The sequence below is a fragment of the Hemiscyllium ocellatum genome, chromosome 25 (genome assembly GCF_020745735.1).
Source record: "Hemiscyllium ocellatum isolate sHemOce1 chromosome 25, sHemOce1.pat.X.cur, whole genome shotgun sequence".
NCBI classification, from domain to species: Eukaryota; Metazoa; Chordata; class Chondrichthyes; order Orectolobiformes; family Hemiscylliidae; genus Hemiscyllium; species Hemiscyllium ocellatum.
Window position 1 is genome coordinate 50,073,671 of NC_083425.1, and position 15,428 is coordinate 50,089,098.

The 15,428-nt window shown below is 41.9% G+C and overlaps 1 protein-coding gene across 3 annotated transcripts in view; it reads right to left on the reverse strand.

Moving 5' to 3' along the window:
- cacna1g (calcium channel, voltage-dependent, T type, alpha 1G subunit) overlaps positions 1–15,428 on the reverse strand; it is a 308,065-nt gene that overhangs the window by 27,472 nt on the left and 265,165 nt on the right. For all 3 annotated transcript variants that reach the window (XM_060844315.1, XM_060844314.1, XM_060844316.1), the window contains one exon: positions 5,651–5,791. In XM_060844315.1, coding sequence (XP_060700298.1) covers positions 5,651–5,791 — 141 coding nt within the window. The remainder of the gene's footprint in view (positions 1–5,650; positions 5,792–15,428) is intronic.

The window sequence follows — 15,428 nt, forward strand, 5'->3', positions numbered from 1 at the left end:
AGTCATGGCAAGTTCTCCGGATCAAAGGTAAACCTTTAGCAACATAATCACAGTTAGTCACTTGATAGCACAGAACTTGAGTATTACTAGAAAAAGAGATATGCTCTCAAAGTGTTTCATCTTACATTCATCAGGATACACACAAGAAAATCAAATTCAAAAGGAAAATCAATTTACCTACCATGTGGAAAACTGCTGATTGGTTGGCAAGTGAATTCTGATTGATCAAGACGTGGCTGTGCAGAACCAGGTCAGGAAGCAACTACTATTTCCCACCCTTCCGTGAATGCAAGACAAAAACTTCAACAACACCTCTATTTTTTCAGCAATAGACAATAACAGTTCTTACTATTAGCTACCATTGTTACCACCTGATAAAATGCAATCTACAAAGCAAATAATTTGGATTATACTACCTGAAATGAAGAGGGTCACTGAAAGAAAGGAATTTGATACATGATGCTAAAAAATGAAAAGTTTGTAGAGTTATTGGGAAACAGGGGAGGAGTTGGATTGATTAGATAATTCTTTCATAGAGCCGTTGCAGGCATGGCTGGTATTGCATGATTCTGTGGTAATTTATCTGCTGTACCCAGGAACTGTTTCAGTTGTAATGTGACTTATTATACTTTGCTGTTTTCTCAAATGGTAGACAATGGTAGAATGAGCGGGTGAATCACAAGACTAGGGAGATCTCAGGTATTCTAGCTCAATGCAAATAAAGTAGTGGGGAATGAAAGTTGGCTTTAATGGGTTACAGAGAGAAACAGTTCAGTTTCCATCAGGAGAAATGTGAAACAGGCTACCCAAACAATGTCACCCATTTTACATTGCCCCATGGTATTGAAAATAGCCAATATCACATCCTTCCCCATCCTTTCCTCCTTCCTACCCCAATGCCCAAAAAAGCTATGTTACCAATGTGAAAGATATATTGTATCAAGTTTCACCAGGCCTGGACATGCTAGTACTGAACAAAAATTGCTCATTGCATGTCCCATTATTGTTTCTGGCAGAGTTCTCATCAAGGCAACATTAGCCTGTGAAGAATGGACCTTTCTTCCTCATGAGGTAGCCGTGAAGAAGAAATTACAAAAATGAGAATTTCAAATACACTGTTTTGCTTGAAGGCATTCCTTTAAGTGTTTTCACTGAAATAATTTACATTTTCTTGTGCCTTACCAAAACAATCAATGGCATGTGAATTTATTCAGTAGTTAAAGGAGATAGGTTACTGTCAATGACGAGAGAATAGGTTAATCGTGGAGACCTGGTAGCAAGTTATCTGTCTACCTTCAATCACAAATGGTTGATGCCATGCAAAACTGGGAGGGAAAACGATTTTTCCAATGGCTGTCATGACCTTCAGGGTGAGTCTTTTACCTGGTTAGGTCAGTCTGAGAAATTATAATTATTCATGTCCGGTTTTGTGCTGTGTGTAATATCTAATATTCAAAGTGATTTGGATGCAGTATGTTCTGGGGCCTGTGAGGACTGAAAGTATTAAATTAATCACATTAAGATGGCACCAGTCTCTGACAAATCTCAACATGACCACTGAGCCCAGCAGAAGGAAAAAGGAAATGGTATTACAACAACAAACAATGCAAGGCAAATAATTCCATCTCCAGATCAGGAACCTCAGTTAACTTTAAGACAAGACCTGAAAGGCTTGGACTGGGCAAGCTTTAGGCCTAGGATTTGAAAACATGGAATATAAAAGTTTCGTTTTTGTAGAATCAATTGTTTTGGTAAGTTCCTTTTGATTACACTCCCCCAATACTCTAACATCCAAAACAACAAATTGACTATTATATCTTAATAAAAGTAAGGGGGTGACAAAAAGTATTAAAACACACTCACTGTTATAGCTGAAGGTTAATGAGACTGAAATACTAAAGAGAGCCTTTTTAAAATTTCTCCTTTTGTCTTCTCTTCGAAGGGTGCCAACCATTGCCGAGGAAGCCGACTTTCCCTTGTGTGAGTCTACACTGAGAATGTCTGTAGGCTTCTTTTTTAACATAGGGACTGTCCAGTTCACCCACACAACACACATGTCCCAGCAGGAATCAATGAACAGCAATGAGTGCAGGAATCTGAATCCTATTGCATAAGGGTGTGATTACAAACTGAAGCCACTCTAATGCTACCTACCCAGATCCATTCAGTCCTGATTGATCCTAGAAGCTCCTTAACCTGTATGTATTGGTACCATACCCAAAGATTGAATTGTTCTGTCCTTTTATCCTATAATGGCAATTTCAACTCCTGTCTTTTTCCTACATGACAACTCCATTCAGCATTACTTTATTTGCTGTCATGTGAAGTGGGACATCCCAAGATTGTGAAAGGCACTATATAACAAAGTTTTACTTTTTTTGTTCCCTACTAGACAGGATTAGGTGGTCTACAAGTGTACGATTGGAAGTATGCATCTTAGGCTGACTCTATTTTAAGTAAAGTGAACCACTTTTACACCAAATTGAGTTAGGCCGGTGGCAACACCACTTGTCCCTTGTAGGCTCTACAGTTGGATATTCTGTAATAATTTTGCCAGGTCTCTCATGGTAATGGAGTATCCAAACTCAAAAATATTCCTATTTTTATGTATCCAAAATTTCTATTACATACAACTAAATGGCTTTTTCTGTTGACAAATCACCTGTGGCAATTGTCAACGATTGCATCACCTATGTTTCTAGTTGTTCAAGGGACAGAGGCAGCGAGCTAAAGCAAAATGGAGGTGGATGGAGAGATGAAGCATTCTACCCCTGCAGTGCCGATCTCTCTCTCTCTCTAAAGCCATTGAGTGCACTGGTGGACACCACATGCTCCTTCTTCAAGGATACACGGACACAACTGTAGCTGTGGAAGAGGGGCAGACAGTGGACAGATATGATCCGCTCCACAGCATGCTGCCTGGACCTGTTTGTAACCAGCTTGGTCAGGCCCAAAAGCAGATTCTCTGATCTGCCTACACTGGGTACCCAAAGTGCAGTAGCGTGAGGCTAAAGTGCAACCAAAAACACAACAAAAGGTCTCTCAAATAACTAAAAAGGGGATGCAAAACCCACAACCAACATAGACGTGGTCTACAAACTCTCAGAGCCACAGAATAGACAATTAGGCTGTGAGTATGTAAGCGCGGGTGGAGGTGGGGGCTAGGTGGGCAAGGCAGAATGCCCTATCTCCCTAACCAATTTAGCTCTCTCCCTGTCACTCCATCGCCTTCACCTGCATTGTCCTTAACATGCTCTACACATTAATTGGTACGTGTATGGAGTGAGCTGCCAGAGGAAGTGGTGGAGGCTGGTACAACTGCAACATTAAGAGGCATTTGGATGAGTATATGAATAGGAAGGGCTTGGAGGGATATGGGCCGGGTGCTGGCAGGTGGGACTAGATTGGGTTGGGATATCTGGTCAGCATGGACAGGCTGGACCGAAGGGTCTGTTTCCATGCTGTACATCTCTGATTCTATGAATTGGAAATATGGGGGATGTAATGGTGGTAGTTCACAGGTGAAAACTGTCACAAGTGATTTGCTGAAGTCATTCAGCTATGTGTGATCCCACTTCCAGATATAGAAGAAAAGGAACATTTAGGAGTTTTGATACTTGATTATGATGAGGAACCAGGCAAAATTAACACATAGGACTACTGTGTGTAATTAAGGGACTCCCACATAGAGACGTTTCCACGGGGTAAAATATCCCTCTATTCTTCCACCTCCAATACTGAGCAAGTGAAGAGATTCTGGACCAATTTCACACTGCCAGCTGGGATTCTCAGTGGCTGAATAATGCATAACAAAGGACTTGCAGGCACATTAAATGCAGCCAATGGATGATGCGCCTTGTTGGCAGGGTCGGGTCCTATAATCTCCTACAGTGCAAGAACATGACCAAGTAATGTTGCAATTAGCTGTAAGACTGATGAATGTGCAACAGAATTTCAAGGCATCGTCCACATCCCAGTTGAGTCCCTTGTTCAGGATTTATAATTCTCTGTGCAGTCCAAAGCTGTCCAAAAATGGAATACTGCTCACATAGCAGAGAAGTGGAATCTCTCCAAAACCTGAATACTTGCCCATCCAGCTGAATAGGCATAGCTTTGCCCCAGCTCCAACATCTGTCAAACTCATGCTGCTCAAGATGTGAATATTGTTGCCAGGTGCACTGAAGTTCTTATAACAATCGTCTCGCACGATTGGGCAGAACACAGCAAAAAGTAATAAATGGCCTGTCTTCCAACTTCAAATCCTGGCCTTTCTCTCTCTGAGACGTCCATGCATCTTGCCATAGGCATGATAGCAGGCTTGCCTCGGAGTCAGAAAACTCTGGATTTGAGTCCCACAGGCTTGAACACAAATGCCATGTCGTAAAGCCCATACAGAACTGAGCACCCCAGTGCCTGGATGCTGTCATCAGTTGACATTTTAGGAGGCCCTGTCTGCTCTCTCTGGTTTATGTAAGAGATCCCACACCTAGTTTGAAGAGGAACAAGTAGCAATCTCTTTGGTCAATATTTATCCCCCAACCAATACGACGAGGAAACTGATTTTGTGGTTATTGGTTACACTGCTGCTTGGGCAGCTTTACTATGAGAAATTTCCCCAAATACAGCCATGAGTGTGTTTCAAGGTCATTGGCTTTAAAGGGCTTTGGAATGTGGTGAGGTTGTAAAACCACTGTCTAAAGTTATCCACCTTTTTCTTTAAGAATTTTTAAATGTTAAAGTATAAGGCAGCTTGTCCTTGAGGGCACATTCTTTCATTTCCTTCAGTAGGTGATACACTTCCAAAAGAGTTGAGGAGCCTGACCTGATGGAGACAGGATTTGAAATTTGCAAAGTTAGAGCTTGTCTTGGGTTCCTAATGCCACTGGGACAGTTTAACACAAGAGTCATGGAATGGGAAATACTCAGAGCTGAGAAAAAAGCTATTCCTTCAGTTCTTTAATAAGCTTGAAATTTTGAAATCTCTAATTCGGTGAAGCCAAACAATTTAGTGCACAATGGTGTGAATTCATCTTTGAATTCGCTATTGGGTGACCAGAAACAATCCCACCATTTATTCAACACTGACCTTTCTGGACTTTCTTGTGCCAGTTGCAGTTCAGCTCTGTTTTCAAGCCTGCACGACCCTTTCGTTGCCATGGATGCTATTGGCACTGTCTGCAGAAAGGTCACAGCAGGCTCCAATATGGCTGCTGCCACTCACTGATACCACTTAACACCCGGGGGCATTCATACTGTAGACTCTAGATGATGAACTCACCTCATCGTCAATTAGGTCACTTGATGTTCAAAATAGGACTGTGAGAGCAAAGTGGCTCTTGGAATTCATTGGGCTCCCAACTCACATTGAAAAATTGGTCTTTAGGAAGTGGGGAGATAGATAGAAATATTTCCCATATGATGCCTATTAATGTAAGTACACTCTCTAAATGTCCACTCATGCAGAATACGACTAATTGCAGTCAGGAAAAATGCCCTTCATAATGCATTGGCCAGAATGACACTTTTGCAAAGCACCTGTTGTATTCTCGTCAATGGATTACCTTTGCCTCATTTAGCCTTAGTCTTTTGAGCCATTCTTAGGTTCCCGATCTGAACAAGGGACTTTGGTAGAGAAGCTAGAATTATTAACCTGTTTCTCAGCACAGCATTTGTTTTGCTGGGAGATGGCGTAATTGTGGCAGACAGAACCTGAGAGGTTGTCCATGAGGGTTAACTCTCCTTCCAGTGAACCTTGGATCAGCAGAGACACGTTGTCGAAAAATTGCTTGTCCTGTGTACACAAGGCACGTGGGAAAGGAGGGCAAAGAGAATGGAGGGGTTAACCAAGGAAGGGAATGGTGGATTGGGAAGGATTGCATCAATACATTACAAGATGGATAGGAGATGGAAAGGAAAAAAAACACATCATTAAACAAAATTCACACTTAGTAACGGTGAAAGTATTGGTGTACAACATTGGAAAACAACTGGATTAATTGTGCTCTGGAGGTGTACATTATAAAGAATGGATGTTTTCATTAGGGATGCAGGATGTTGATATGATTAAACTTATAGCTATTTATTTTTGATGGCATGCGGTATTAAATAATTATCTGATTCACAGCAACAGGTCTGAGACAGATTGGGATTAAATTCTTTTTGATGGCAGAATAGGGTCCTAAACTGGAGCTTATCCACTCCATCTGTTTCTTTTCTTCTTTTTCCTCTTTTTGTTTCTTTTCTTTTTCTTCTTTTTGTTCCCTCTACTTACCTCCAATTGGTGATGGAGAGTTAAGGCGGTGTGAATTTGAGGGATTTCCAGGTTTGCGGGTAAGCCTGGGGAGGTCTCCCTGCTTTAGAAAGTCTGTACTGCTGAACTTCTACCTTATTTTTCTAATTTATACTTAAGATTTTGTACCTCCATATCTTTGCACTGAGCTTTATAAGGATTATGGTGCTGATCTTTTAACATTATTTGATCATTTTTCTAATTTATACCTAAAATTTTGCACCGAGGTATCTTTGTACCTAAAATGGTGCCATTGACACTGTACATTTTTCACTTTATTCCTGTATCCTTGTACTTGAGTACATGTGACATTAAATCTAATTCTAATTCTAAATTTGTTCATAGTTCTCATTATTTAAACAATGATTTCTCAATCTAATGATTTAAAAATTAATTTCTGTGTGTTCACAAATACCTCATTACCTTACCCATTCTTGTAGCATACAATCATATCAGATTAATGCAAAAGAGGGTTGGAATCCAAGAATTTCAGTCTCCTTCACGCACATGTTTAGGAAGGAGTCAGTGAGGTACAAATTGATTGTACTTCAATCCTGGGATTGTCAACATTTCAGACCTGTCCTGGATTCCCCAAGAATTAAAGGTTAATTTCTGGGATGTTCTTACCAGCAAGATTAGGACACAATTTGCAGATTAAACATATTATAGGCTTTTATTTTCCATTTCCTTCCAGCCCTTTCAATTATTAGCTGGGCATATTGGCTGTTTGACAAATCAATGTGCTTGGTTTATTCTGGTTAAAGGAGGGCATTGTGCTGTGGGAATAGTTGGTGTTTTTGGGACCAGATTAGTTGGGTAACAAGCAGGGGAGAATGGGCAAGGGGCCATTACTGATGGGAGATCATGTGATCAATCCTCCAGGGATACATCTAACTGTGGAGTTGGCAAATCAACCTCTGAATGAATAATATTGGGAGCCAAACCTGGACAGCAGATTGTTATGTTTGTGGCCTCTTTAACTCGTTCAGAAATACTGGGCTGGATATTAGGTGCTTCAGCTGGCCTCTTTGGCAGGAGGACAGCATATAAAATAGGTTGACGTGCCCAATCCATCATCTTCCTATTCATCCTGAGGTCACATTCTAGTTAGGGGTGTCTGGGTGGGCTCAGCCTGCATAACATATCTAAATAAACAAGGGTCAATCAAACCTATTACAGTTCAACTTGCCCTGAAAATATACTGCTTATATCAGAACACATTGGTGTGGGCAGGCGGGCAGGAGTAGGCAGGTGATGTTTCATTTACAGAGATCAGCAGGAGAGTATCTTCCATTTAGAAGATGCCTGCAGTACCAGCAATGCTCTCTACTGAGATAGTGGCGCTGCTGGGACCACTGAATCTATTGGTCACTCAGATCAGTCTAAGGGTGGGGTCTGCATGCAGAGTGTTGTTGTTGTCAGGAGGTCCTTTTTGTCTATTTTTGCTAAATTTTGACCAACATTTAATTGGGAAGGGGAGGGAAACAGAGAGCAGGGACCTGTAGACCAGTTAGCCTAACATCTGTTTTTCAGAAAATTTTAGTGTCCATTGTGAAGAATAAGATTTCTGAATACTTGGAAGTGTATGGTAAAATAGGGCAAAGTCAGCACGGTTTCATTAAGGAGAGGCCATGCCTGACAAATCTGCCAGGTTAGACCAAGGGGAGAGCCAATGGATGTTATCTATCTGAACTTCAAGAAGGCCTTTGACAAGGTGGCACACAGGAGGCTACTGAGTAAGATAAGGTCCCATGGCCTGAGAGGCAATGTACTAGCACGGATAGAAGCTTAGCTGGCTGACAGAAAGCAGAGAGTGGGGATCAAAGAGTCCTTCTCAGGGTGGCAGCCAGTGACAAGTTGTGTTCCACAAGGCTCAGCATTGGGATCACAACTTTTCACTTCATACATTAATGATCTAGATGAAGGAACTGAGGGCATTCTGGCTAAGTTTGCAGACTGTACAAAGATAGGTAGAGGGACAAGTAGCGTTGAGGAGGCGGGTAGGCTGCAGAAAGATTTGGGCAGGTTAGGAGAGTAGGAAAAGAAGTGGCAGATGGAGTATAACGTGGGAAAGTGTGATGTCATACACTTAGGTAGGAAGAATAGAGGCGTGGACCATTTTATAAATGGGCAGAAAATTCAGAAGTCTGAAATGCAAAGAGACTTGGGAGTTCTAGCCCAGGATTTTCTCAAGGTAAACTTACAGATTGAGTCAGTAGTTAGCAGACAAATGCAATAAAGGCATTTATTTTGACAGAACTTGAATATAAAAACAGACATGTATTTCTGAGGCCCTATAAGGCTCTGGTCAGACCACATTTCGAGTATTGTGCTCGGTTTTAGGCCCCATATCTCAGGAGGGATGTAATGGCCCTGGAGCGTGTTTAGAGGAGGTTCACGAGAATGGTCCAAGGAAGGAAAAGGTTTAACATATGAGGAATGTTTGAGGTCTTTGGGTTTATACTAGATGGAGTTTAGAAGGAAGCAGGAGGATCTAATTGAAACATACAGAATACTGAATGGACTGGAGAGAGTGGATATTGGGAAGATGTTTCCATTAGTAGGAGAGACTAGGACCGGAGGGCACAGCCTTAGAGTAAAGGAAAGACCGTTTAGGAGAAACTTCTTCAACCAGAGAGTGGCGAACCTATGGAATTCATTATCGCAGAAAGTTGCGGAGGCTAGGTCACTGAGTACATTTAAGACTGAGAAAGATATCAAGGGGATCAAGGGTTATGGGGTGAAAGTGAGAGATTGGGGTTGAGAAACTTATCAGCCACGATTGAATGGATTGAAAAGGGAAATTGAATTTGACAAATTTGCTGGAGTTCTTTGAGGAAATGACAAACAGGAATGGGTATGTAGTGCATTTGGATTTCCAGAATGCATTTGATAAGGTGACACATTAGAAGGTTATTGCACAAGATAGAAGCTCATAGTATTGGGGATACTACAAGTGTGCAGCACAGATGGATCTGGGTGTTCTTTTGCATGAATCACAAGAAGTTAGCAAACTGGTGCAGCAAATTATTAAGAAGGCAAATAGGACCACTTGGGAATGGGAGTTTAAAACTAGGGAAGTCTCATTCTAACTGTATTTAAGAAAGGATGTACTTGCTTTGGAGGCTATTCATAAGAGACCCACTAGGCTAATTCTTGGGATGAAGAGGTTGACTTATCAAGAACGGCTAAACAACTTTGGCCTTTACTCATTACAGTTTAGAAGAATGAGTGGTGATCTTATTAAAACAAAGAAGATTCTGAGGGGGCCTGACAGGGTGAATGTTGAGAAGATGTTTCCGTCAGTGGGAGAATTTCAAACTAGGGGACATAGTTACAGAATAAGGGGCCACTCATTTACAACTAAGGTGTGAAGGAATTTCCTCTCCCAGAGCTGAGAGAATGTCTGGAATTTTCTAGCCTAGAGTATTGTGGAGGCTAGTATTTAAAGAAGAAGTAAATAGATTTTGAAATATTGAGGAGGGCTATGATGAGCTGGCACAAAAGAGGAAGTTGAGGCCTGGTGCAGATCAGCCATGATTTTATAGACTGGCAGGGCAAGTTTGAGGGGCTGAACAGCCTACTTCTGCTGTATTTTTTTATGTTTTCATGGGCATATTTGCAAGAGGATCTTGTGGTACACTGGTATTATCACTATCAGGAGGATTAATTTTCTTCATTCCGAATGAATCACTTTGGGACATTGTGGATTTTTATGCTCTGAGGCCCATTACCATTGACAATCACTTTCCAAACCCACAACCGCTTTCATCTAGAAGGTCAAGGGCACCTTCACGTTCCCCTCCAAGCCACTCACCACACTGACATGGAAATACCTCACTGTTCCTTCAGTGTTGCTGGGTCAAAATCCTAGAACTCCTTTCCTAATGGCAATCTGGGACTGCAGCAGTTCATGGCATGCTGTCCATGATTCATGAATCATGGCATGCTTGCCTTCATTGCTCAGACCATTGAGTATTGACCACTGACCATTAGACTGATGAACGGACTCTCTAACTTCAAATAATGCTGATCTTGTTAACGTGATCTTGCCTAGTGCATGTCCTGTGTGGTGTGTACCTTACTCTGTCCAAGTCTTTTTTCAACCTATGATCCATATGTCCTTGCTTACTCTTATCTGCCTGTATTGCTTGCAAACAAAGCTTTTCATTAGATACATGTGACAATAAATCAAATCAAACCAAAGCAAATAGCAATAGGGAAGTCATGTTGAGGTTGTACAGGACATTGGTGAGGTCACTTTTGGAGTACTGTATTTTGGTTGCCTTGCTACAGAAAGTTCATTATTAAATTGGAGAGGACTCAGAAAAGATTTACCAGGATGTAGATGGTGCTGGAGGCTTTGATTTATAGGGAGTGATTGGTTAGGCTGGAGCGCAGGACATTGAGGGGTGACCTTATAGAGGTTTAAAAAATCATGAAGGGCATAGATAAGATGAATAGCAAAGGTCTTTTCCCTGGGGCTGGGGAATTCAAAGCTAGAGAGCATGTTTTTAAGGTGAGAGGAGAAAGATTTAAAAGGGACCTGCAGTGCAACATTTTCACACAGAGGATGGTTTGAACTGCCAGAGGAAATAATAAATGCAGCTTCAGTTACAACATTTAAAAGACATTTAGACAGGTACATGAATAGGAAAGGTTTGGCTAGATGGGGACAGAGAGTGGTGGAGGATTGCTTTTCGGTCAGGAGACTTAGGACCAGCGGTGTGCCACAGGGATTGGCACTGGGTCCATTGCTTTTTGTTATTTATATAAATGACTTGGATGTGAATATTGGAGGTATGGTTAATAAATTTGCAAAATTGGAGGTGTAGTGGACAGAGAAGTAAGTTGCCTCAGAGGACAATGGGACCTTGATCAGATGGGCCATTGGGTGGGGGAATGGTAGATGGAGCTCAATTTAAATAAATGAGAAGTGCTGCATTTTGGAAAGGCAAATCAGTCAGGTCTTATGTACTTAATGGTAAGGTCCTGGAGAGTGTTGCTGAATAAAGGGACCTTGGAGTACAGGTCCATAGCTCCTTGAAAGTAGAGTCGCAGGTAAATAGGATAGTGAAGAAAGCATTTAGTATGCTTTCCTTTATTGGTCAGAGCATTGAGTATAGGAGTTGGGAGGTCATGCTGCGAATGTACAGAACATTGGTGAGGCCACTTTTGGAATACTGTGTTCAATTCTATAGGAAAGATGTTGTTAAACTTGAAAGGGTTCAGAAAGATTTACAAGGATGTGGCCAGCATTGGAGGGCTTGAGCTGTAGGGAGAGGCTGAATAGGCTGGGGCTACTTTCTCTGTCGTGTTTGAAGCTGAGGAATGACCTTATAGAGATTTATAAAATCATGTGGGTCATGCATAGTGTGAATAGTTAAGGTCTTTTCCCCAGCGAAGGAGAGTCTAAAACCAGAGGGCATAGATTGAGGGTGAGAGGGGAAAGATAAAAAAGGGACCTGAGGGGCACCTTTTTCACGCAGAGAGTGGTGTGTGTATGGAATGAACTGCCAGAGGAAGTGATGGAGGTTGGTACAATTATAACATTTAAAAGACATCTGGATGGGTATATGAACAGGGAGCGTTTAGAGGAATATGGGCCAAAAGCTGGCAAATGGGACTAGATTAATTTAGGATATCTGGTCGGCATGGACGAGTTAGACTGAAGTGTCTGTTTCTGTGCTGTACAACTTAATGATTCTATGACTCTATGTTTAGAGGGGTATGGGCCAAACGCAGGAAAATAGGACTAGTTTAGTTTGGGAAACCTGGACAGCATGGATGACTGAAGGGTCTATTTCTGTACTGTATGATTCTACAACTCCATTAAAAAAAAATGAGGCCGAATGTAATACAAAATTTGCTTTATTTTGCTTAAGCTGGGAGCTTAAGTTTAGGGTATCCCGCCTGGAATCACAAAAATTAAGGAAGGACACCCTGTTTGTAACAAGGGGCAGTGTTGAATGGTGAAACGGATTGGATGTGAAACAGAATTCAGCAACAGGGCTTTGCTGAGTTGGCATTTATTGGACACTTTATGGAGGATGAGAAGCTGTCTGGGAAATCCCTGGAGTCTGAATGTGACAAAAATATCAAAGAGGAAGTCAGTGGCAGATAAATTAAGAATGGAACAGGAGGCAATGTGACAAGGCGAAATTGGTGATGAGGAGGACATGGGAAAGGAAGCTGACCTCTTGGCCAAGTAAGATTCTGAGGTTTCAAATAATTTGGTTGAAACTGAGACAGTAAGAAAGGGAGGGAATGTGATCACTGGCAAAGAATACGTACTATGTTTGTGACAAGAGCTGAGGTTATCCCAACATTTATATGTATGAGACTGAAGTTCAATAAAAATTGGATTTCTGACAGTCTGACAATATAGAGGTGGTGAAAGGGTTGAGAGAAAGGATGGACAAGTAGAGATGGATGCTATCAGCATACTTTGTGGGCAGCATGGTGGCACAATGGTGAGCACTGCTGCCAGGGGCACAGGTTTAATTCCAGCCTCAGCAGAATGTCTGTGTGGAGTTTTCGCATTCTCCCTATGTTTGTGTGGGTTTCCTCTCACAGTCCAAAGATGTACAGGTTAGGTGGATTGACCATGGTAAATGTAGGGACAGGATGGAAGATTGGGTTTAGGTGGGATGTCGTTTGGAGGGTCTGTGCAGACTCAATGGGCTGAATGGCCTCTTCCCCCACTGTAGGGATTCTATGAAACATGTGGAAGCTAATCTCATACCTAATAGCAATATCACTAAATGACAGCATAGAGGTGAAGGTTAGATCCTTGGGGATAATGTCACATCATTTGTTAGAGAAACCACTGCTTTGGCTTTGAGTGGTTTCGTAAAAATGGAGCTGAAAAGGTGTTGCTGGAAAAGCGCAGCAGGTCAGGCAGCATCCAAGGAGCAGGAGACTCGACGTTTCGGGCATGAGCCCTTCTTCAGGAATCAAATGGAAGCAAAAATGGAAGCAAACAAGACCAACAAACTGAGTTGATCAACAGAGAGGTTTTTCAGGAGAGAAGTGTGCTCCACCATGGAGAGGTTGAGGAGAATGTGGAAAGATCGTGTCATAGTCAAAGAGAGAGAAGGAGGAGGGATGGTGCACTATGGAAACAGTCATATAGGATGCCATTTATGACTGACGAGGGTGGTAGAAATCTGGTTGGAGTGATCCAAAACATGAAACTGTGGAAAGGATACACAGGGACTTGAAAAGAACCAACACCTCCATGAATATTGGAGAGGAGGAGGCTTTAGAGATGGGGCAGTAAGCTACAAGAACAGGGTAGGTGATTTTTGAGTTGGGAGTGACAACATGAATTTTAAAAGGAAGCATACATCATTTGTGGGGAATAGCTACCAGGGAAGCAGTAAAGAAAGTCTGCTAGTCAGACTTTGTTTCTATTGGGGACCACTGGCTGCACCTGAAAAATGGTGCTGATGGAAAAAGGAAACAATCTCCAGAAGATACGGGGCCACAGATCTGACTTTGAATCCACTAATTTTACATTGAAAATCTGGGATAAGAGGACACAACCTTACAGTCAGAGACAAGGCAGTTAAAAATAAATCAGTAAAGCTTCAACAGAGGTTCTCAAATGAACTGCTTCAGAAGCTGATAGATGAAGAATTGATGCACATTGTTAAACTCTCTTCATCGTTTTAAGTCGTCAAATCAGATTGTTCCTTTATTTCTTGGGACAGAATCCAAATCCACACAGTCTCATATCATAGCTCAGAGCCTCCACATCTGATGCATAATTCTTGGGAATCCCAAAGACCTCCAAATCAAACACATCCTTCTTGAAGTGAGATAGCCAAAACAATGCACAAAACACTAGTCTGAATGCTGGGATTGTTTACAATTTACACAGATGGTTTAAGAGTTCGGGGATGACACTAAAATGGGTGGTATGCAGAGGACACTGGAAGTCTGCAGAGGGATAGAGGTAGGTTAAGTGCGTGGGCAAAGGTCTAGCAGATGGAGTACAATGTTGGTAAATATGAGGATATCCATTTTGATAGGAATAATAGCAAAATGGACTATTATTTAAATGGTGAAAAATTGCAGCAGGCCGCCGTGCAAAGGCACCTGGGTGTCCTTGTGCATGAATCACAAAATGTTGGTTCACAGGTGGAGCAGGTAATTAAGGCAAATGGAATATCGTCCTTTATTGCAAGGAAGGTTATGCTGCAGCTGTATAGGGGTGCTGATGAGACCACATTTGGAGTATTGTGTATAGCTTTGATCCCATTACCTGAGAGGGCATTACAGGGGGTGCAAAAGAGGTTCACTAAGTTGACTTTGGAATTGAGAAGGTTTTCTTATGAGGAGACATTGAGTAGACTTGGACTATACTCATTGGAATTTAGAAAAATAAGGGGGGATCTTTTAGAAGCATATAAAATTATGAAGGGAGTAGATAAGATAGAAGCAGGGAGGTTGTTTCCACTGCTGGGTGAAACTAGAACTAGGGGGCATAGTCTCAAAATAAGAGGGAGCAGATTTAGGACTGAATTAAGGAGAAACTTCTTCACCCAAAGGGTTGTGAATCTGTGGAATGTCCTGCCCAGTGAAGCAGTTGAGGCTACTTTGTTGAATGTTTTTAAGGCAAAGATAGATGGATATTTGCACAGTAAAGAAATTAAGGGTTAAGGTGAGCGGGTGGGTAACTGAAGCTGAGTCCACACAAAGGTCAGCCATGATCTTATTGAATGGTGGAGCAGGCCTGATGGGCCAGATGTCAAGAATAGTATGCCGCTAGAAAAGTACAGCAGGTCAGGTAGCATCCGAAAAGCAGGAAAATCGACATTTCGGGCAAAAGCCCTTCATCAGGAATAAGTGTCATCAGGATGGGCCAGATGGCTTACTCCTGCTTCTCGTTCTTATGTTCTTTTGGCAGGAGGGATGTATGGAGACAGACCAGATCGGGTAAGACCGTGTTTGCTGGTGTTTAGAAGAATGAAGGTGTCATAGAAACCTATAAAAGTCTAATGGGGTAAATACGTTCCCAATGACTGGGGAATCCAGAACCAGGGGTCACCATCTAACAATAAAGGATAGGCCAGTTAGGACTGAGATGAGGAGACAATGTCTTCAACCAGTGTGCAGGGAGTCTGTGAAATTC